Below are 22671 nucleotides of genomic sequence, written 5' to 3' on the forward strand. Positions count from 1 at the left end.
GAAAATACTTGAAGGACAATTTCTTATAGTTTAGCTAAATATGTATTAAATACAGCAGAATACACTTTGAATTGTATATCTCTATAGAATTGTATAATTGTCTCATACGAATTATACTGTCAAATAACTCAGAACATAACACAAGAGTACTTTACTACAGAAAGAACAGTAACGCATTGTGACCACATTTGACAGAGTGCGCCAGATCTTGGCCCAGTGCCCACTCCTGCTTTCTGAGTAATACAGCACAGCCCTGATTTTATTTAGGGCAACATTAGACACAGTTTTAAAACTGCAGTCTCTTACCTTGCAGGTGGAGTTTGGCTTTTAATGTAGCTCTAGTGAATGCGATGCAAACAGCATAATTAATTTGCTTTTGACAGGAACTTGCAGGAAAGCCCCTTAAAAGGGTTTCCACTCAGCGAATATGGACCCTGTGCCCTTGTCCCGTCACCCTTTGCTCTTCCTCTCCCAGGTGTTCAGAGCTGCAGAAGCCATCCTGCAACCATTCTGGAAGTTGAATCACAGAGCCCTTCACCCTGACATCTGTGAACTGCCGATGTCGCAGCCTATTTCTGAATGTTTTGTTACCCGAGGAAAACATAAAGGGCCTGTGTTGCTTAAGCTCTGGAGGCTTAGGTGTTTTCTCACATGCAGCTCAAGTAATGCTGGAGGCGCCGTCTAAGGAAAAGCCAACGCCCTTGTTTACCTCTCTCTATTACCTGCAAGCACTAGACATTCACAGAAATACACCCCAAGCCCTTTTCTGCTCCTAATTTGATCTTCAAGTTCCACTCTTGGATTTTTTTGGAAGCCAGAGTTACACACTGAAGGATTGGGTTTGTTGTTGTTTTTTTTTTCCTTACCCTTGAAGTTAAATGGAATATGGAATGATGTGTGATCAAGCAGAATCTTTTGTATCTACGGCAACTGAGAACGCTGCGTTTCTACGCAGACTTCAAGTATTTTACAAGACTTGTTTTTACATTTTTTTGGTTAAATTGTGGAAGGAGAATGGAGTGGGGTCTTGCATTTTCGGTCAGTATAAAATAACATTTTCTTACAGCAGCTATTATTTACTTTGAATTTTTCTTAATGTTTAGGTATAGAAGGTCTTTCATGGGCTTTAAATTGTTTTCTATTTTGATTATAGAAGATAATTCAATTTTTTGAAGGAAGACATCCTACTTTTTACGAATGTTGAGTACACAAAGCTCTTCATTACATTAAAAATATTTTAATAATTATTATTTATTTTGAATGTTCAATCTGTGCTGAAGTAGAGTAAGAACCAAAAATCAATTTCATCTGAAGATCTGTCTTAAAAGTACTGAAGAAACCAGGTCTTGCCTCCTTGGTTTACCTTCTCTTGTTTTCTTTCTCTTCTGCTTTTGCCTACCCTCCATTCATCCTTAAGAATTTAATTCATGTTTATTCTGCGTTCTGTGGCAATTAGTTAATAATTAAGATACAAAAGAATTATAAGCTGTAGTGTCTTTTATTTGGGAGCTCACGATCTAGATGAACAAACAAAGCACACACATTTGAAACACGCCCACACTCTAGAGAAACACACAGTGTGCCAGGAAAATGAAGATGTTAGGTCCTCGAGCACAGAGAGAAGGGAGATGCTGATGCCAGTTGGCGGATCAGAGAACACCACAGAGAGGAGAGGGGGCTTGAGTCCACCTTGAAGATGGGTTGTTGGATGAGGAAAAATACAGAGGGGTTTTCAGATAGTGTGGGGAGCGAGGGCGAACCCAGAACAGCCACGGGAATCAGAGTGTGTAGGGGCGGAGCCTGCCGAGGACAGATCAAGGGGCCCTCGGGTGGAGGTCTAGTGTGAAAAGCACTGAAGGAGAGAGAGCCTTGAAATCCACGTCTTGAGGTAGAAACGGAGGAAAACAACGCGGGCTCGGCTGTGCTTCCTTTAGAAATCCTTTGACAGATTTGAGCACGAGACTGATGGCCGACAGGGTCGGTCATCTTAGAACTCTGATCACTGAATTTAGAAGCTGATGACTTGGTATTATCAAGGTTGCAGTCTTTGGCATTTACAAAGACATACTTAGGTACTAAATATCATGCCATAATCTAGAACTCCAGCCTTCCGTGTAAGAACCAGAAATGGTTACATAGCAGATTCGTGGGCAGGAGTATGCCTTTTGTTCTCATCCAGTGAAACTGGCTGCTTCTCGCTGAACAGCCCTGCCCCTCAAACCTTAAAGTTTAACTGTGTCTGAATAAATGTATTTGAATGGTGTTTTTACCCCAAAAATCTAACACGAAAAACTGAAGGGAGCCTTTTCATGGTTTATTTCCTCATGTTTTATCTAATCTTAGCACCTACCAAAAGGTAGCCTGCAAGAGGACATTGTGTGCAAGTTGAAAAGAAGAAAAATCTCAGCGTATCAGCAAAGCAGAGCAAGAAGTGATACAAAGTAGCCGCTGACAGAATGGTTGTCACAGGAACTGACAGGTGCTTCAGAAAAATGAGTTTTCAAAATTAAACTGGGGTAGAAAGACAAGCGTAATCTTGCACCACTTTGAATGGAAGGCACCATTTCCACGCCACCCAGCTGAATAGCTTTCTCATTACGCGAGGACCTCTCTTGCCTGTCGCATGTAAAAGAGCAAGGAAAATAACACATCGTCTATCTCATTTTCTAAGTGACAGAAAACATTAGATTCGACACTTCATTTTATATGTGTTACAAAGAATTTGGCCCTATTAAATGTTGAAAATTGTCTTTTTTTTTGAAAATTGTTCAGCAAACTTCAAACCAAGTTTGGTGCACTGTGTCTTTTGGGGGTTTTTGTTTGTTTGTTTGTTTTCATTTGATTAGTATTTATTGAGTCCCCATGTGCTCCAAACAGTGTGCTGAATGGTTGGGATGCATGAGTCAACGTGGAGTTACATCCCCCTGGGGGAGACAGACATTGCAAACAACCCTAATGAATAAGTAAATTATATAGTATACCTGAAGATGTTATCTCCTGTGGTTAAAAAAAAGTCATTAAAGCAAGGAAGGGCGGCTGGGAGGGCTGCAAATTAAAATAGGGTGGTCAGGGAAGCCTCAGTACAAAGGTAACATTTAAGCAGAACTTGAAGCCTTTGAAAAACAAGCTACATAAATGTTGGTGGGGGGCTTCTAGACCCCAAGATGAGAGCTTTGCTGACACGTTTTAGGCCTAGCAAGGAGGCCGGTGGGCTGGCGTATGGTGGTGATGGGGGCCCTAGAGTTGAGCCGAGAGAGGTACTGGGATTGGATCATAGACTGTGGTCCTTTCTTTGACTTTGACTTTTTTTTTAAGTAACAGCTTTATTGAGGTATAATTCACATACCAACAGTTCACTCGTTGTAAGTGTACAATTCAGTGTTTTTTAAAATATATTCACAGAATCGTGCAACCATCATCACGAACAATTTTAGAAAGTTTCCATCACCCCACAAGAAACCCCATACCCTCCCAAACCCCTTTCACCCTAGGCAATCCCTAGTCTACTTTCTGTTTCTATGGATTTGACTCTTCTGAAAATTGAACACAAATGGGATAACACAGTACATGGTCTTTTCTGACTGCCTTCTTTCACTTTGATTTCAAGGTTCATCCATGTTGAAACGTGTATTAGTACTTCATCCCTTTTTATGGCTGAATAATGTTTCATTGTATGAATAGGCCACATCTTGTTTATTCATCAGTTGATGGACATCTGGGTTGTTTCCTCTTTTTGGCAATTATGAATAATGCTGCTATGAATATTTGTGTATAGGTTTCTTTAGTTTGGATGTATGTTTTCATTTCTCACCTTGGAGCGGAATTCCTGGATCGTATGGAATTCATATGGGTTCATGTGGTTCATCTCTAAGTTTAATCTTTTGAGGAGCTGTCAGACTGTCTTCCAAAGTGGCTACCTCACTTTACATTCCCACCAGCAGCGTACGAGGGTTCTCATTTCTCCACATCTTCAGCAACACTTGTTATTATCTGTATTCTTGATTATAGCCATCCTAGTGGGTGTGCAGTGGTATGTCGCTGTTTTAATACGAAATTGCCTGATGACTGTGATGTTGAGCATCTTTTCATATGCTCGTGGCCATTTGTGTATCTTCTTTGGAGACATGTCTTTCCAGTTCCTTTGCCCAATATAAAATCAGGTTTAATTGCCCGTTTATTATTGAGTTGTAAGAGTTCTTTACATATTTTAGATGCAAGTCACTTTTCAGAGAGATGGTTTGCAAATATTTTCTCCTGTTCAGCACATAACAAGGGCTTAATAAAATCTTGTTGAATAAGTATTTGGATGTTCAAAATTATATTTCCATCACAGTGTCATTGTAGCTTTAGAGTTTAGTCAATTGTATACCAATTATAGTTTCCCTGACTTAAAACTATTAAAACCTGTCAAAATAAATGGACATATCCTTCATTATTTTATCTTTAAATTCAGCGTTATGATTGGTGAGGTGTTGAAAAGCTGTCATTTTAATGATGGACAAGTGACAAAAATATGGAATACAATTTGTCATTTAAAAATTTAATATTTGACTTTTAAATTTTATAGATGGGAAAAGTGGAAGCCGATCTAACTAGATCCAAGTCTCTTCGTGAGAAACAGTCGAAGGAGTTTCTGTGGCAGCTGGAGGACGTCAAGCAAAGATACGAGCAGCAGGTCGGTCCTTCCTCTGACGGCTGCCTTTGATTCTCTCACGTGCATATACGCTCTCTTCTAAATATCTCTTTATGTCACAAAACCTCTGCACAACGAAAATACTTATAAGAACATTATTACCAATATATTTGAAATGTTTAAAATAATGGTTGTTTCACTGGAGTCTAGAAACAGAGAACTTTAACTCTCCGCTGAAGTCTGTTCTGACAGTTGACTAAACTGAACATTTAATTGAAACATTTATTGTGGTTCTTGAGTTCTCCTCCTGTCAGAGCACAAGTTTGACTTATTTATTTAAGAAATAGTTTGGGGCACCTACTGTGGCCCAGGTGCTGTCACTGACCCTGGGCAGAGCGGTAAGCAGGGCCGACAGGGTTCTTTCCTCACAGAGGTTGGATTTTGGTGGGCAGCCAGTCCATCAGTTAAAAATGAGATAATTTCAAAGAGTGAGTTGGGAAGAAGGAAAGAGGGAGTGTGCATAGACTTTGCCAGGCGGTGGGCGGAAGGGCCTGACGGGCGTGGACAGGTGGGCAGGGGCCTGGTGCTGAGAGCCCTGGCGACGGGAGGGGCCGCGAGAAGGCTCTGGAGGAAGGGGGGCCAGGCTGGAGGGATGGCAGGTTCAACGATGCTGCGGTGGCAGCGGCGGGGGCTGTTCGGGGAGCGAATGACACTTGGGCTGGATTGGCCGGAGCACCGAGGGGAAGGGTCCGGCTGGGACCAGGACGCGGGGGCAGCAAAAGGAGTTTAATTCTGTGCTCAGTACCCTGCCTCTTGTTTATTAATAAAAAAGGCTTTATCTTTATCTTTTTAAAAATATATCCCTGCAGACTCTTGGAATAGTCAAGGCAGCTATTAATTTTTACTTGTTTGTCTAATTTGCTTGCCTTGTTTCCTTAACATCTAGAAAAATATTGATTAGCTTAGTCACTCAGTTAAAATTGTTTCCTAGACAGTATTTGAACCTTTTTGTTCTAGAAACCTGAATGACTTTTTCTTTCATTATTTTATTTTTAATCCCTTATTAAGTGGGTCCTTCATCTGCAGTTGCTATAGAAATATTTTCGCATGTGCAAGATGATATATGCTCATGGAAGATTATTTGAAATAATGAAAAAAAGTTATAAATAAAGCCAATGATTAAATTATTGTAAATCTATACTATGGAATGCTATGTACTCCTTGAAAAGATTGATATAAATTTGTAGGAACCAACAGACACAGATTTCTAAGACACAGTGTTAAGGGGGAAATAAAGCACATGACAGAACAATTGTTATATTATGACCCTATGTATGGAAAATTAAAATATATGTGTCTGTATCATACAGCTAGGTATGTTAGTTTAGCTTTAAAATTCTAGAAGATTACACATGTCTGTAGAATGGGCATGAAATAATAGGTTAGATTATGATAAATTGACACTTTCACTGTATGCTTTAAATAGACTTTTTTACTTAAAATTTCACAAAGAGCATATGTCATGCATTACTTGCATAGTTAAAATATGAAAGTTATGAATGTAAAGAGACAATAGAATAGAATAAATGTAGAACATTTATATTATATCTGTAGTATTTTAAGTGGGTAATAAATTTGGATTAATGCAAAAAATCATTCAAGCAATTACACATAAAATTGTATATACATAAAATTACATAAGAGATGAAAATCCTAAAAGATAAGAAAAGACAGAAGAAAGAGCACTAGCAGATTATTTCAGAAATACCAGAAATATATGGGTAACTTCAGATTTTCTAACTCCAAAACCCAGTGCAATAGAATTATTTTCTCAGAATCTTCTTTAAACAATGGTGTGAGAATGAAGTATCTAATTTCTGATTAATAGATGATGGCAGTGAAAGTCATTCTGACATACACCAACTTAAAAACATGTATTTCCACTGACATACACTTTCTTTAAATAGTCGTGGAAGACGTTTTCCGGACCTTTAGTACTGGAGCGGAGGTTGCTTGGGAAACTAGCTTTAGAAACTAGGCATAGAAACTTACATAAGAAGTGGAGCCCACAAGTAGGAAGAGGTGGGGGTCAGAGGGAAACTGAGGGAATAATTCATCAAATATAAATAATATTTAACGAGGCTTGTTAACAAGATACAGTGTATAACCGAGGCGACTTTTGGATTAAAAACTGTATAGACGCACTAATAAAAACAAGAAAAATGTCAGCTTCTCCATGTAAACTGATGAAGGAACAGGGGAGAGAAGGAAACCAAGTTTTAAACTCTTTCTAGGACACCTGTGCTCATCAGAAGCTATTGTATGGCAGGGTGAGTGTGTGTAAGGGGTAGAAAAGTTCTCTGAGTGTTTTTAAAATTCTGTTTTCATTTTGATGATAACCATGTGGGTGACAAGTTTATAACCAAGTGTGGCCAGGTCACTGCAGGGCCTGATTTGCATTTATTCTGTGATCATTTTGGCACAGCTCTGACTTTTTAAAGTCGGATGTAACAAGTAAAACCACTGAGGAAAATGAACATTTGACTAAATATAAATTATTTTAAGTTAAAGAAATAACATTTGCCACAAATATCGTAGACAGAGTGATTCCCTTTGTCAAATTAATAAATGTATAACCAATAAAAATAATTAGCATATAAAGTAATTAGCATAAATTTTAACAAAATCATTAATGCTCCAAAGGAAAAGAAACATATATGAAATAAATTGAGTGAACGACCATGTAGAAACATCTTCAGCCTTGGTGTTAAGAAAAATGCAAATTAGAATAGCGATGTACCATCTAAAGCTGGCCAGGGTTTAGTAAAACTGGTACTTTCATCTATTCCTGGCATTATAAATTAATGTAGCCCAAAGGACTTTGGCAGTATCTACCAAGAGTCATAAAATTTGTTTACCTCTTCTGGCCAGTTATCCTTAACCTTGAAAATCGGACAGAATTATTCAAACAATGATGTTACTTATTTTTCAGATGGTGGAATAATTATTTTTCAGATGGTGGAATCATGGTCGATCTTTTCTCACATGCTCTACTTTCCACATTGTGTCTTTTTAACGTGACAGTCGCTTTTTTAGTGTAAAAGTAAATTTATATAAGCTCGTTTGAAGGAATGTTAAGCTTTGTAGGCTTTTCTCTGGGTGATAGATTTAAAACTGTACCAAATTTTTGTCTTTTAAGTCTTGATCAAAAATACTTAATAAGGAAAACATTAATTCTTTAAAGAATTCATACTATTAGTAGAAACCATACACTATTGCATCCATTTTTCTGTGTTTCATTTTCATGAAAAAGAGAGAAATGATATAAATGTTATACAAGTGTATAATAGGAATTTTTTTAAACCACACGAAGATCTCTGAGGTCAGTGCAGATTTCACCTGCTTTTATCCTTCCTATGTCTGTAGGCCTCTTCACTAGAGTCCATGCTGAGAGTGAAGATCCCAGGCAGTAACTTGTAGAGGAAAGATAAAAGCAGGAATATGAGCTAGTAGGTTTTAGGGGAATATTTTTTGATGTGATAATATACAAACTTTTTAAAACCTTTTTTTTGTAAGCAGAAAATTCTATTAACTGGAGCAGCATTGCCCCGGCCACTCCAGATTGTTGGGGTTTTTACTGTGAACGCTTATCACGAGGAAAGATAGGCATATGGGAGCAGGTCCCTATGAGCCAGCTCCAGCGAGCTCACTGAAAGGGAAGCCGATTAAACTGAGCTTATTCCCTTCTTTGGGCAGACTGGCCAGGCTGGTAGATAAGGAAAGAGGAGTAGATGTGATAGATTTGGACTTCACTGAGCCGTCTGGCAAAGTCCTTCTGGAAGGCCGAATAGGAAATACGGTTTAGCCATTGGTTCATTTATGGGGTTAAGGGAGAGTTCAAAGGGCCATCTCTGAATGACGATTGACACCCTAAGTGAGATTTCTGTGTGTCACACTGGGTAATGATATAAGAGGTTAGTTTCCTGCTTCCTTGGAGTTCAGAGGAGTAGTTAACATGCGGGATATGAAAATCAGTTTTCTGAAGCTTTAAACAGATGAAATTAAGAAGATTAAGTTTATTGGGATTGAATATAAAATTCCGTGCTTTGGTTCAGAAAATCATCTGCAGAAAGTATGCGGTGGGGGAGATGTAAGGTTGTCTAGGCTGGGCGGGGCGGGGGTGGTGGTGGCGACAAGCAAGACAGGAAGAACCCCCTGGGGCGATGGATCCTGGAGGGTAAAAGGTACGGCCTCCTTCTGTTGTTTTCCCATCAGGTCGTATGAGGAGTCAGTCAGTTCTGGTCGCCACATTTAAGTAGGACGCTGACAAACTCAAACATGTTCAAAGCAGAGTTTCCAGAATACGGGAACGTTTGGGTCTAGGTCAGAGGGAATATATCAAGGAATAAGGGTGTTTTGCCAAGAGAAGATGAGACTGAGGAGGGTTGCATATCTGTCTTTAACTCCAAGGTCTGGAACAGAGGAGATTTTATGATTGGTTTGTGTAATAACAGTCGTGATAGCCACCAGTCAGGAGGTCATACGCTGAGCCGGGTACCGTTTCCACCTGCTTTAGGTGACTTCAGCCACCTCCCGTCCTCACAGTCATCTTGCGAGGCAGTGCCATTGTTCATTGTTCCATCTCCAGTTGTAGAAACTGAGCACCTCCAGTTAAGTCACTGGCCAAAGGTGCCGCACGGTTAATAGGTGATGAGATCAGACGTGAACGTGAGCCATGCTCTTAACCTCACTCTGACGGACCCCCAGGGGGCTCCAGGGGGCAGAAATTGAGCCTCTGGGTGTGGAACATTTTGGGTTATTTCGAGGTGGTTCTTTCCTAAAGAATTATTCAGATGTGCAGTGGTTCGTCTCGTAACAAAGTAAGTTGCCCACCTGAGCGTGTTGAGGTGACTGCCGGAACGCTGCAGGTGGATGTCCCTCCCAGATCCGCGTTCTGTGACCTGTGCCTTCGTTGATTCGCCCCCAGCCTCCCGCCTGGCCCTGTGTGCCTCTTGACAGCCGTAGGGGTCTCTAACTTACTTACACACCTGTCCATACCTGCCTTCTCTACCTGCCACTCAAGTGCGAGGGTGACAACTTTTCTGTTGTCTTGTCCTTGCTTAGGAATCTACAAATCTTAAATGCTACGGGTATAGCGTTTCACCCTGGAAGGGGATTTACATGCTGTTCACCAGGCCCTTGCTTCTCAAACCGGGGTAGGCGGCCCCTGGGGCAGCGCGTGAGCGCTGGGGTGCAGGGGCCTGATGCCTGTTTCCTGGAGTGTTGGGTTCACTTGATGACCTTGTGGGAAAGCAAAGTGGTTTTTACTATTGAGGTAACATTCATATTAAAACAAACATAGACTTTTCCTGTTTTGTAAAATGCAAAATTCTCATGAATTTTTAAGATAAAATAGGACATTTCAAAGAAACTTCCAGTTTGCAGAGGCTGCTTCAGGCTATGCCCTCAGATCCCCCAGGGGGATCTTATTCATTCTCACTGCTGTGAGGGGTGCTTTGGTGGAAAAGTTTTAGAAGCACTTATCCGGTCCAGTCCTCACATTTTATGATGAGGGAACCCGCATCCGGGGAAATGAACGACTGATGCGCGCTGGGCCTCAATTTCCTTATTCAGCGCAATCTGTGAGCCACTCCCGTTTAGAAAGCATCGTGCCAGGAACTGTAATGCAGTGAAAAAAGCAGAGTGGTATTTTAAAATATTTTAGCCAAAATGCAGGCATAAAGCGTGCAGATGTGGAGAGAAAAACATCAAACACATGGGATAAACACTCACACCAATATCCTGTAAAGGCCAAGCTTTCCTCAAGGCTTCCTGTTTCTTTCCTGTATAACCCATTGGAACAAAGAGACAATTCTAATTGTCTTTTCACAGACCTCATTCAAGTGGGAAACAAACAACAAAGCAGGCATGCTAGGATTTCCTGAACTAGGGAGATTTTTTTTGGCAGTCCCATCATATCATTCTTTAATCTTATATTTTATATCTTCTCTTTTCACTACAAAGCCTTTAAAGGGAAATGTAGTTCAACAGATAAACAAGTGGTCAAATTCTCCAGAAAGAATAAATACTTATTGTTGATGATGATAAAAAAACACTGAAGGGCCACATCCTTACACATTGCCATTATTTGAAACAAAACATTTTGCTAGCAAAGACAAGTCAGAAATTATACAAGGTAAGCAACTGGGAAATTTTAAGAGCAGTTGAGATATTTAAAAAGCAGATAGCATGCAATTCCCAGTTTTTTCTCTGTAAGTATTTTAGTTTTTAGTTATCTAGATTTTTTAGGTAATATAGCCTGAAGACATGGACCTCTTTTAAATTAGACCATTCAGTCTTCACTGGGAAAGGACATAGCAGAAAGCAAGAAAGAGGAGACAGACAGGGTACTGGCTCCCGGCGCAGGCGTGGCGGCTGGCCTGGGGGGACAGGCCGAGGCCTCAGCTGTAAGGGGAAGGCTGGACACGGCACAGAAGTCTGTCGATCTGCAGTGGGAGAACGAGGACGTTCTTATTCCTGAGGGTTTTCTCTGTGAAACAAGAGGGAAGATCATTTGCTGACACTGAAGGAATCACGTGGACAGGAGAGCCGATGGAAGTGGGGATTGTTTGCAGTTATTTTGGTGACGGCGTGACTGATCAGACTAGAACAACTTGGTAAAATTTCTTTTTGGTATTGAGGTCCCGGATGAGGTTGAGGTTGATGACCGTGAATCTGTGAGTCTCCCTAAAATTTCTTCAAAGTGGATTTTCACATGATTTATTCATTTCTGCACCTGGTTCACCTCTGTTCCTCGCTTTGCCTTATTCTTCTTGCTCACCTTATCACACTCTTTTTTTTATTTATTAATTTTTTTATTTTTTGCGGTACGCGAGCCTCTTACTGCTGTGACCTCTCCCGTTGCGGGGCACAGGCTCCGCGGCCATGGCTCACGGGCCCAGCTGCTCCACGGCATGTGGTATCTTCCCGGACCGGGGCACGAACCTGTGTCCCCTGCATCGGCAGGCGGACTCTCAACCACTGCGCCACCAGGGAAGCCCCACACTCTTTTTAAAAGTCTTTTTTGCTTGGCTTTCCTTTTTCAGTTTGTAATCGTTTTTGAGCCTCAACTACAGTCATTGGACTCCTCGGTGGTGATCAGGACAAATTCAATCCCTGATCCAATGATGCACTAAGTCTTTCAAATTCTTTCTTTCCATAACTGCCTGATCCAGGGCGTGCAGCTGTGCTACACGGCACAGATGGGTCCTACAGGCAGCAGGCAGAGCCAGGTTCCTGGTGTCTTAGGGTCCAGAATGAGAGAGCTCGACTATGAAGCTACAGAGCCTGTAGTCCAGGCCCAGTTTTGGGAGCCTGGTTCATGTGCAGTGATACTTGGTGAAAAGTGCTTAAGGCAGGGCCTTTTCTTCCTTTTTCTTTTTTTCTTTTTCTCGGCTTGAATCTTTTCACATCTAGCTTCAAACAAATGCACCTTTACCTAGAGTGGGAATGAAAAAGGCAAAGATGAACATAGTTTTTTTCAGTGACTGTAATATGAAGCATAGATGATTTGTTTTAGGGATACTTCATTTTAAAAAATGTTTCCTAGACAGTGATATGGCTACGCGATGATCCCACTCTCCAGGTACCTTAAAAATCTAAGGTCAAATCACGTCTTTGCAATCGTTCATCACTTAATTCATGTTTACTGAGCAACTACTTTGTGCTAAACACTGTTCTGGGCGCTTAGGATGTGGGTGAACACAGGAGAGTCTGCACTTATGGTGGAGGAGACAACGGTCCCCCAGCCTTAGGATATACTGTTCCGTAAGGTCATGGTCACTGCCGTGGTCAAGCAGGACAATGTGTCTGTGAGTGAAGGGCTATTTTATAGAAGGTGTCATTTTGTCTAAGACGTTATTTTCGAGAAGGTCATCAGTGAAGGACTTTAAAGAAGTGATATTTGAATTAAAACCTGAATGAAGTGAAGGAGGAAACCTTACAGAATCTGAGATGAGGAAAGGAGATTTCAGGCAGAGGGAACGGGCAGGGACGTGGCTGGAATGGAGTGAGCGGGGGTGGGGCAGATCCTATCAAGCTCTGTCGACTGTGGTGGGAGCTTGGATTTTGTTCTGCGAGTGGCGGGAAGCCAGTGGAGCATTTGAGCAAGCTCTGGTTTGTGTTTAGAAAGCTTCCTCTCGTGGCTTTGTGGAGCGCCGATTGTACAGGAGGTGGCAGAGGACGCAGGGAGGATGGTTGGGAGGCGACTGGAGTCTGATAGTCAGAGGCTGATGAGAGGTGACCGGGGCGGGGCAGTGCAGGGCGGGGGGTCAACCTTGGGCTGTGCTCTGCAGGCAGGACTTGTGGATGAAAGGGAAATGGAGTGTGAAGAAAATAGGGGACTCAGATATGACTCCAGCTTCCCCACTGAGCCACCAGGTGAGTGGTGGTGACAGACACTGACACGCAAGAGAGAAAAGAATAAGTGCCAGGACTGAGCCCAGGGACCAGTAACAACTAGACGTGGGGACGAGATGGAGGAAAACCAGCAAAAACGTCCGAGAGGGAGCAGCTGGTGGGTAGAAGGAAAAACCAAGGAGGTGTGACTTCCCGTGCGCCGCGCGCAGCCAGTGTTTCAGGAAGGAGGACGTGAGTAACCTGTTGTTCAGGTGTCGCCGAGATGGGAAGTTAGATGGAGACTGACAGCTGACCACTGGGTTTGGCGAGAAGGTCTTTACCACCTTGACAAGTCCATTTTCAGTAGAACGTGGGAACAAAACCCAAGTGATGTGGGCGGGGAGAGAACACGGTGTGAGCAGCCCGTAGAGGGACTTTGAAAGAAAGGGGAGCGGAGAAGTGGGGTGGCCTCTGGAGGGTTATGGAGGGTCAGGGGAAGGATGCAGCGAAAACATCGTGTTGATGAGCACGATCCAGTGGAGAAGACGATGCTCATGAGGCAGAGAGCGACGGGGTCACTGTGAGAGGGGCGTGCTTAATTTGGCGAGAGCAGACGGCAAGGCTTCCCTGGGCCACAGGGCCAGCCGGGCGTTCAAGTCAGGAGGGCAGAGACTGCAGGTGGCAAGTCAGTTTGGTGATAAGGTAGATGAAGCCGCTCTCCTCTGACGGCAGGAGTCCCTCGGTCCCCACGTCCACGGATGCTCAAGCCCCTCAGATAAAACAGCGTCGTCTTTGCGTATCGCCTACGCACATCCTGCTGTACACTTTACATCATCTCCAGATGACTTACAATACCTGACGCAATGTAAGCACTATGTCAATAGCTGCTGAAACGCTGCAAATTCAAGCTTTGCTTCTTGGAACCTCCTGGAATTTTTTCTTCGGTCCTTGGTTGGTTGAATCTGCAGAGGGCCAGCTCACCTTTTAGTTTTTGGTTTTTGCTCCCGAATGCCACTCATTCCACGCAAAATGTTGAATAATTATGCTGCATTGTAGGCAGTGTGAGGACAGTATGAAGACAATACAGCCTTCGTCCATATGTTGGAGGAGTTTATAACCTGATTGATCTGTTTGTCCTTCTAAATTTTATACTAACTGGGAAACTCTGATGGTTTTTACTTTTCATATTCAACAGCAGGGATCTACTAGATTAAGACGAACTGAATGTGTTTCAGATAAACAGACATACGGTAAAATAAAGTAAAATTAAAATACACAGTTAAGACATGCGTTTTTCAAAAGTGTTGAACTCTGCCTGAGGGGGTATATTCTTAGTTATCTCAATTTCATTGGCTTGAGTAAACGATCATTAAACCACGAAGAAAAATCTTGAAACCTTCGGCTTTCTGGCCCCTTCCTGGGTTTTAATTGAGGTCCGCCAGGTACAGACACAGAAAACAGTAGGGAATTGTTCAGAAAGTTGTAAACGCTGCAGGTGGTTACTGTCACTCACCACCTACAGGTGGGGGGTAAGTATTTTGAAGTGTTACCTGGGAAAGAAAACTGCCGAGAATAGGACTTGCTTCCTGCCCGGGCAGCACGGATGGGCTGATCTCTGCTGGGCCTTCCTCCTCCATGATGTCTGCTGGGGCCCTCCAGCCTCCAGCCTCCAGCCCTCAGCCCTCAGCGCATCCCAAGCTTGGGGCTCCGTCGGGCGTTTGTCCCCAGCTGTACAGGTTGACCCTGGAGGAAAAGGAGTGAAGAAGCAGTACAGGCCGGCAGAGCCTCGCTGTGCCTCCCGTAGTGGTTAGCACACTCCTATGAAACTTTCAAATAAAGCGAATTTGTGTGCTAAACTGAACTGCTGATGGACAGATTTCGTGGAAGGCTCATTTCGTTGTAGCAAATACCTAATCCTGGAGCCACAAGGCTCTCCATAGGTGACAAATTCTATTTCTGTTCTTGACACACTGCTGACTTTTTACTGTTTCTTTTGGTGCCTGTTTCTATTAACATGTTCAGAAAGTCAGACCATATTGTAGTATTTTCTGTGCTAAAATGTTTTTTTCCTCTGACTCCAAAGGCTTGGAGTCTTTATCGGTCATGAAATGTAACGTCCAATAGCGCATTTTATATCATATAACTGCAATTTAAAAAGAAAAGATTTGAACATCTTTTAGTAAAGAATCAGTCTAGTGAAACGGTGCTATCTTTACAGTAGACTCTGCCTCACTGGACCTCGATTTCTGGAGCTCTAGAGAATTTGGTAACTTATTTTGACATTTCAAATGTGCTGTTTTGCAAATGCAAATGGAAAATTGCTCGAGACGTAGCCTGATGATGTTAAGCCCTCTATCTCATTAAATGGAAAAACACAGGGTGTGGTACACTTGTCTTTTAGTGAGGATCTTAATGAGTCTTACCAACGACACAAAAGTAGTGCTGAATTTCACAACCAAGAAGCAAAACTTTTCACAGGGATCCCTCGAGTAGGAAGTGGGATGATGTGGGAGTGTCACCTGGCAAGCCCTACCGAAAATCTTCGACTTTCAGTGGCTAGCACTTTATATCAAAGTGCCTTTTGAACTGTTGTTAGTCTAACGTATATGATTATTGACAATTTTGAGCTGACATTCATTGCTTTTTTTAAGTATGTAGCATGTTAACGAAGCTTGTGATCTTACTAGGTAGTGGTCTTCTCTACTACTCCAGCCGTGTTGATCCGAGGTGGAGATGCCAGAACTGCCTTGGCATAGTGCTGAGGACGAGGTCGAAGTCTTAGGAGAATGAGAATATTAGAGTCATTTGTTACTTTAGGCCAGACACCCTCCACCCAGGGAGGGCCTAGGAGGTGCTGAAGAAGGCATGGTGATGGGCCCCTGATTCCACTGAGCGGCTCTGGTCTGGCTTCCACCGTGTGCCAGGCCCACCGTAGGCACTGCTGCGCTGGAGCCGGGCGGCCAACTTTCAGTGGGCTGCTGGGGGTCTGCCAGTGGGGCCCTGAACATCAGATGGATGGTAGGAGTGACCGCTGCAGTGGGCAGCGTGGCAGGAGTGGCCACCAAGGTGTCTTGCCCTGCAGGGGCCTGTGGCGATAGTGAATAAAGCACGGAGCTCTGAGGGATAAGACAGAGACCAACGGGAGAAAGAAAGTCAAGAGCTGGCAAGTGAACTTTAGACAGTTCTCCACTTCAATGGAAAATCATGGTTCAAGTTTCCAGATTTAAGATCACAGTTCACAGACCCAGAATCCATGTGCTTGAAGGGAGACCATGTCTCCTGATAAAGGCTCTTGCAACGCAACAAGTTAATATTCCCCCCAAAGGGAGCTGTAGCCATTTGACATGGTAAATGCATACGATGAAGGAAGCAAAAATTCTAGCAAAATCTTATCTTCCAGAAACGACTGTTGTTCATCTTAGGTGGTTATCATCCCAGACACTTTTATGAGATAGTAGAAGGATAGACAGGTATAGAGACAAAAGCAGTTTTTAAAAAATGGGACCATGCTATATTTGTCACTTTTACTAAAATATTTAATTTTATGTGAAATCAGTTAAAGAAGCAGGGGAAACTGAGGAATTTCTGAAGTTTAGAAAATTGTTTATCATATAAGAAATGATTTCTTAGAAAGTTAAGAAATAAAGATTACAAATACATTGAGATTAGAGGCATTTTTGAATTTTATGGTTCAGTTTTTACTCCCTGTTATGAAAAGATAAAAGATACATGCTTCCACTTCCTTCCACCCACCCCTACCTTTCTTCTGTCAGTTATAGTATTACTTATACATTGTTGAGTTTTGTAACATTTATATTCTGTTCCATAACCATGCTTCTCACAGTCATATAGTTAGCTTTTTAAGTTTAAATCGATTATATGTACACCACCAGAACTTTTTTTCATATCTGAGTCCTTTATTTTGATTCATCTGTTGACTGCTGAGATTGCATCAAGTCATTTTTCCCAGAAGGGCATGTAGCTGTCGTATCCACTGTGTTTCTGCCTGCTTGAGAGTCACCACTTGTTCCCTTGTTTTGAAGGATAGTTTGGCTGGGCATGAAAGTCTCTGCTCCTCCTTTCTTTCCCTGAAGCTTGCACACGTTGACCCACTGCCTTTTGGCACAAAGGTTGCTCTTAACACAGCTTTGTCAGTCATCTCTTGGTTGCCTAAATTTCGTCCTCAAGTATTTTTTTTCCAAGAGTGGTTTAGGTTCTATAATCTTTGAGTTTTTCCATGTTTGAGTTTAGTGATAGTATTCTTGAGCCATTCTTTTACTCAGTCTAAATCAGTTTTTCTTGGTATACAGTTTGCTTTTTTGATATAGGCATTTAACTCTTCATTCATTTCAGGGAAGTCTTCTGATAACGTACCTGTGTACACACGGATTTTCTTTCTTTCTTTCTTTCTTTTTTTTTGGCTGCACTGAGCGCCACATGGGGTCTTAGTTCCCCAATGAGGGGTCAAACGCGTGTCCCCTGCATTGGAAGCGCAGAGTCTTAACCGCTGGACCACCAGGGAATTTCCCACACACGGATTTTCTTTTTCCACTTTCTCTCTATATTATCTTTTCTTTGTGTCCTTCATGGACCTTTACTGTGATTATCTCCAGTCATTTGTCTATATCAGTGGTTCCATTTTTAGCCCTGTTTATTCAACTCGTTTCTAACTTAGAATTTATTTTGTGATGCAGTTATTTGATCCTTAGTTAATCCTGTTGTTTTATCTTCTTGTCTTTGACTTCTTCTTTCATTGCACTCATGTTCTCACTAAGTTCTCCTATCACTCTAGTTGTTTCTGATTTTTAAGGTATGTTTTCCTCCCGTCCAGAATGATGGGGCTTGCAGAATATAGATTTTGTCATCTGGTTACATTTGAGGTTATTTCAGTTAATATTTTTGTACTGCAGTTCCTCCTTTTTTATGTGTTGGGTGCATTCTATTACGTCTTTAATTTACTCCTCTGGTTTTGGAATTTCTGACCTTGAGGAGTATTACTGGGATGTGTTGCTCTTCTATATACTGTGTACGGAGAAGTAATGACTTCAAAAAATAAGATTATCAAAGCGTGTTCAGGCCATATTTGCTAGCACTAATTCTGCTGTAAAACAGTTAGGAGATCTTAGCGTGTGTATTCCAAGGCCCTCAGGGACTTGGCTGTCTAGCACCCGCATCTTGTCATCTCAGGGCCTGGGTGTGCTCCTACCCAAGGACACATGCGTGGAGCTTCAGGCGGAGGGAGGAGGCCAGTCTCAGGGCCTGGGTGTGCTCCTACCCAAGGACACATGCGTGGAGCTTCAGGCGGAGGGAGGAGGCCATCGACATATGTGGCAGGATACGGTCTGGGAGGAGGACTGTGCCTTCAGGGATCTCAGAACCTCAAGGTCAGAGTGCATTGGCATGGCATAGTGGGTGGGGCAGGGCCCTTATTCATCTCCTGTTGGATAATTTCGTGTGAGTCAACCTAGTAGCTTCTAGGCAATAAAGCCATTTTCTCACGCAGGCCCCAACCAGCAGGCTATCAAGTCCAGCATCACAAAGGCTGGCAGGTGCTCCCAGGCACTTGCACGTGAGGCCTAATTACTCCCCTTGTCCTGGGAGACATGCCAGCCTGCTTTCACACCCGTCGAGTGGCATTACAAGCATAGTTACCTGGCCCACAGCTCCATGCTTTTGGATTAGGGAGCTTAAAGCCTTCCCTTCTGCGTTACAGGGAGCTCTTTACCTGCCTTACTTAAGAATTCCTTGGTGATGGGGCCTCCTCTTCCCCCTGGAGCATAGATTATGGGCTCTGGACCACCTTGACTTAGAGACCCCACTGACCACTTCATCATTCACCCTTGCAGATGCTGTCTGCTTTCCCATCCTCCACACTCTCCATGACGTACCACCTCCTGGTAACCGCGAGCTCCATTGCACATTATTGTGGTCAACTAAAAGTATCTAGTAGCTCAAGGTAAAGAGGATACGCTACTTCCTGTTTGCTGTTGAGAAGCACCCACATGTAAAGGACATTTATCTACCTGGAAGGGGCTAGGTTGAACTTTAACACAGATCCACCTTGATGATGGCATTGAATATGGTTATGAATATCATCATCAAGATGTTCCCAGAACATTAGGGTTTTTCTCCTGGACTCTACTATTAATCTGGAGAGGACACCCCTGCCTGAACTTGCTGACAGTGAGGAAACCTAGGCAAACACTAGAAGGGGCTTGTAACCTCTAGAAGTTGGCCAAACAGCATTGGATCGAGCAGACAGGGCTGAGCGATTTCATTTGAAAAGGCTCTGGCAACCTTGAGATTTGTTCATTAACCAGCATCACTGAGCAACAGACCCTGACAAAGCAGCGAACTATTTTAATAGTTTAACTTATGAACATCTATCTTTAGGCTTCAAATGCCATTATCTCTATTTCATTTGTTCCTGACTTTTTAAAATGAATGAACGGAAAGCAGGGTCACTGGTCCAAGTGTCGGAACTCCTCAGATAACTCAGAGTTTCTGTGGAAGGGTGTTGGTTCCGGAGCCTAGACCCAGGCAGCGCTGTTACTAACGATCTCACAGCCAGTCCTGGTCTTGTGTCTTTTCTTGGGGGAAAACTTCTGTAATTCTTCTGCCTTAATTACTTAAAATTACTTAAATAGTAATTTTAAGAAGAATTACTTAAAATTACTATTCCTTAAATACTCTAAGGAAAAGTCAATCGGTTACTTTTCCTTAGAGTATTGTAAAATATTTTGCTTTCTGTCAATTTTAAATCACACCATTCTTCCAGTTCTTTTGAGGCATTTGAGAATCAGGTCTCAGTAGAACTTTTTACTTCCTTCTGTTTCCTTTCAGTGTGGTACATGTTTAAATGTTTTACTAAAATTTATAATTTCATTATTATAATGCTTGATAGTATAACACTGAGCAGAAATAATAATGTGTCCAAGACTGTTCTAAAAATATCCTAACTCAGTAATTCATATACTTGACTGCCTGAAAATGATGCAGTAATGTCAATAAAATTTTAAATTCTCTTTTTTGTTGGGATTAACATTGTGGTTGTGTGAATCACAGAGAAAACCATACACATTTATTTTAAATAATCATAGAAAACTTTTCTACTTGGCATGGTATATAAAGAGAAAATTTATATGCATTTTTTCTGTATATTGCCTATAGTAGAATAATAGGCAAGAAAGATCCCTAAATTTTAAACAGACATAAATTCACTAGAATGCGTCTTTGTTCTCAGATGCAACATAAAATTTTCCGTATTATTTTCTGTACTATCTTGTTCCGATAAGTGTGTATACTCCAGAGTTAGTGCACTTTTCTTTCTTCTAAATAGTAAGTTTATGAGCGGTTAGGAGTTTATTGTTGATTTTCCCACCCTCAAAGAAAAATCCCAGTAAGAAAACATTTTGAAACATACATTTAAAAACAATTTTAATCTGTGTTCTGATTCTTAATTTGCAATTAGCGGATGAGAGTTTTACATCTCCAGAGAAAATAACTTCGGAAATGTGGTGCAGCGTGCGCGCCTGGAGAAGTGAGTGCTATAGCTTTAAGATAAGGTAGTCTGGCGATTCGCTGCACGAAACAAGATCGATTCGGAGCAGGCTCCTACTGTTAGCTTTTTTGAAGATGGATTCTCACGCCGAAAATAACACAGCGTATTCTAGATAACAGCAGTTTTTCCCCCTGAAATCCACCAAAACTGAAGAAAAATCCAAGTGACTGTTCTTAGCAGCTGTGTGGCCTGGAGTTCACTGGGGAAGCTGGCTTCCTGCAGTCCCTATTCATCACCTGCTTCAAAGACAGCCTGGCTGGCTATAGTGTGCAGGCCAGGTAGGGTGCCATTGTGCACAGCCTGGGAGGATTAGTATCAAAGCTGCGGCAACCAGGCCCTCGGTCTCGGGCTGCCATTCAGTCTAGCAGGGAGAGGCTAAGACTGGCCAAGGTCACAGTCTCCAGTGTGGAGTGGACTGGGAAAGGATCCTGAGAATAGAATGCTTTTTATGAAGTCATGGCGCAAGCCTGCAGCACAGCAGGTGCCCCTCTGGAACACATAACATCTGTTTATGTTGGTATACCGTAGCTGACAACGAGATAATAGAGCTTTGAAATTTATCATTTTATTTTTAGAAAGACAACTGTATATACAATAATCCAGATGCGTATTTAGCTTCGATCTTTTATTTGAAAACCATAAAGAAAACTGACCGATTTAATTGCTGCTTTTTACATTGTATATATTTCAGCAAAAAGCAAAGCGTACTGACGATGAACCATTTATAACCATTGCTGGTCAGTAATACCCAAATTCTTGGGGAGGAAATACCTAGCATTCGACATAATTTTTTTCAATGTTTCAGGCATTTGTGTCAACAGATTGCAGAAGGATTTACTGAATATGCCCAACTGTCTTGAATATTAGGAGGTTTAGATAAAATCCACCCCCCCACACACAAAATGAGAGTATTTTAAGGGTGAGGTAATAATGACGCAAAAAATAAAATTTTCAACTTGGGCAAATTAGAGAAAAATTAAGCTGGCCATGAGTTGTCATGACGACAAGGATGTTCTGTTGATGAACTGTCCTCATTGTCCAATCAGATAGTAGAGCTGAAGCTGGAGCATGAACAGGAGAAGACGCACCTATTACAGCAGCATAACGCAGAGAAGGATAGCCTAGTCCGAGACCATGAACGGGAAATTGGAGACCTGGAGAAACAGCTTCACACTGCCAATATGGAGCACGAAAATCAAATCCAAGAGTTCAGGAAACGAGATTCACAGGTAATTATCAATAATATTTGATACAACGGGGATCTATTTTTAAAAAGTCATCAGCGTTTCATGTTTTCTTATTATTCTTGTTGATGCACGCTGTTTGATCATTTGCAAAACTGACAAATAAATGTGATTTTTTTGTTTTCTCCCCACCCCCTCTTTTGGGGGATGAATAAAGCTTTAACTACAGAAACCACAGGTAGCCAGATTAAAAATCCCATGGCGCGCTATAACTTGGCCCCTTTTTTATAATCTTGTCTCAGTTCCTTTCATGATGGATTTTTTTTTAAGGTATCTGCCCCTTACCCCTCCCCTCAGCCTTAGCAAATCCCTAGGAAATATATCAGCCTCACTCCTTGCTTTTTGTTTTAATCTCTGTAGGTAATCAAGCAGCTGTTTTAATATTTGCTTTTCCTTCCTAGTGTTGCTTTTTTTCTTTGGACTCTATATTTGATTAGGTTACTGAGATGATAACTGATAAAGAGAAGGGCTACCCCCCATGAGCACGCCACGCCTCCTGCCTCACCCCTGCAGTCCCTGCTGGAGGCCATTTGCAGAATAACCCCCAGCTGTGGCAGCATTTGACTCTTCAAACTTAGGGATGGAATGTGCACTGTCAGCATGGAAAATTACCTTTATAAATTTCAGATGGAAAAAAATCTTATCGGGTGTGTTTCTTTGTGGTACAATACATTCTTTACGGTATATATAATCAAAGGCCTTTAGTGTATCCTCTTGAGGAGGTTGCTGTGAAATTTTATTAAAGAAAAATTGAAGAGCAATTGATAACAATAAAAAGATAATTTTCTTTTCTAATAAAACCATACCATCCAGTAGGTCTAAATACCTCTCTCGCA

General features: G+C 41.9%; 1 protein-coding gene across 21 annotated transcripts in view; it reads left to right on the top strand.

Annotated features, from left to right (window-relative positions):
* The window catches only part of CEP112 (centrosomal protein 112), a 475621-nt gene that overhangs the window by 186262 nt on the left and 266688 nt on the right, over positions 1 to 22671 (top strand). For all 21 annotated transcript variants that reach the window (XR_009560193.2, XM_070044585.1, XM_060289906.2 and 18 more), the window contains 2 exons: positions 4568 to 4675; positions 21638 to 21820. Coding sequence is in view for 20 of the 21 variants with exons in the window: in XM_070044585.1 (XP_069900686.1) it covers positions 4568 to 4675; positions 21638 to 21820 (291 nt within the window). In the remaining variant the exon portion in view is untranslated. The remainder of the gene's footprint in view (positions 1 to 4567; positions 4676 to 21637; positions 21821 to 22671) is intronic.

This window comes from Globicephala melas, chromosome 20 (assembly GCF_963455315.2).
Source record: "Globicephala melas chromosome 20, mGloMel1.2, whole genome shotgun sequence".
Taxonomy (NCBI): Eukaryota; Metazoa; Chordata; class Mammalia; order Artiodactyla; family Delphinidae; genus Globicephala; species Globicephala melas.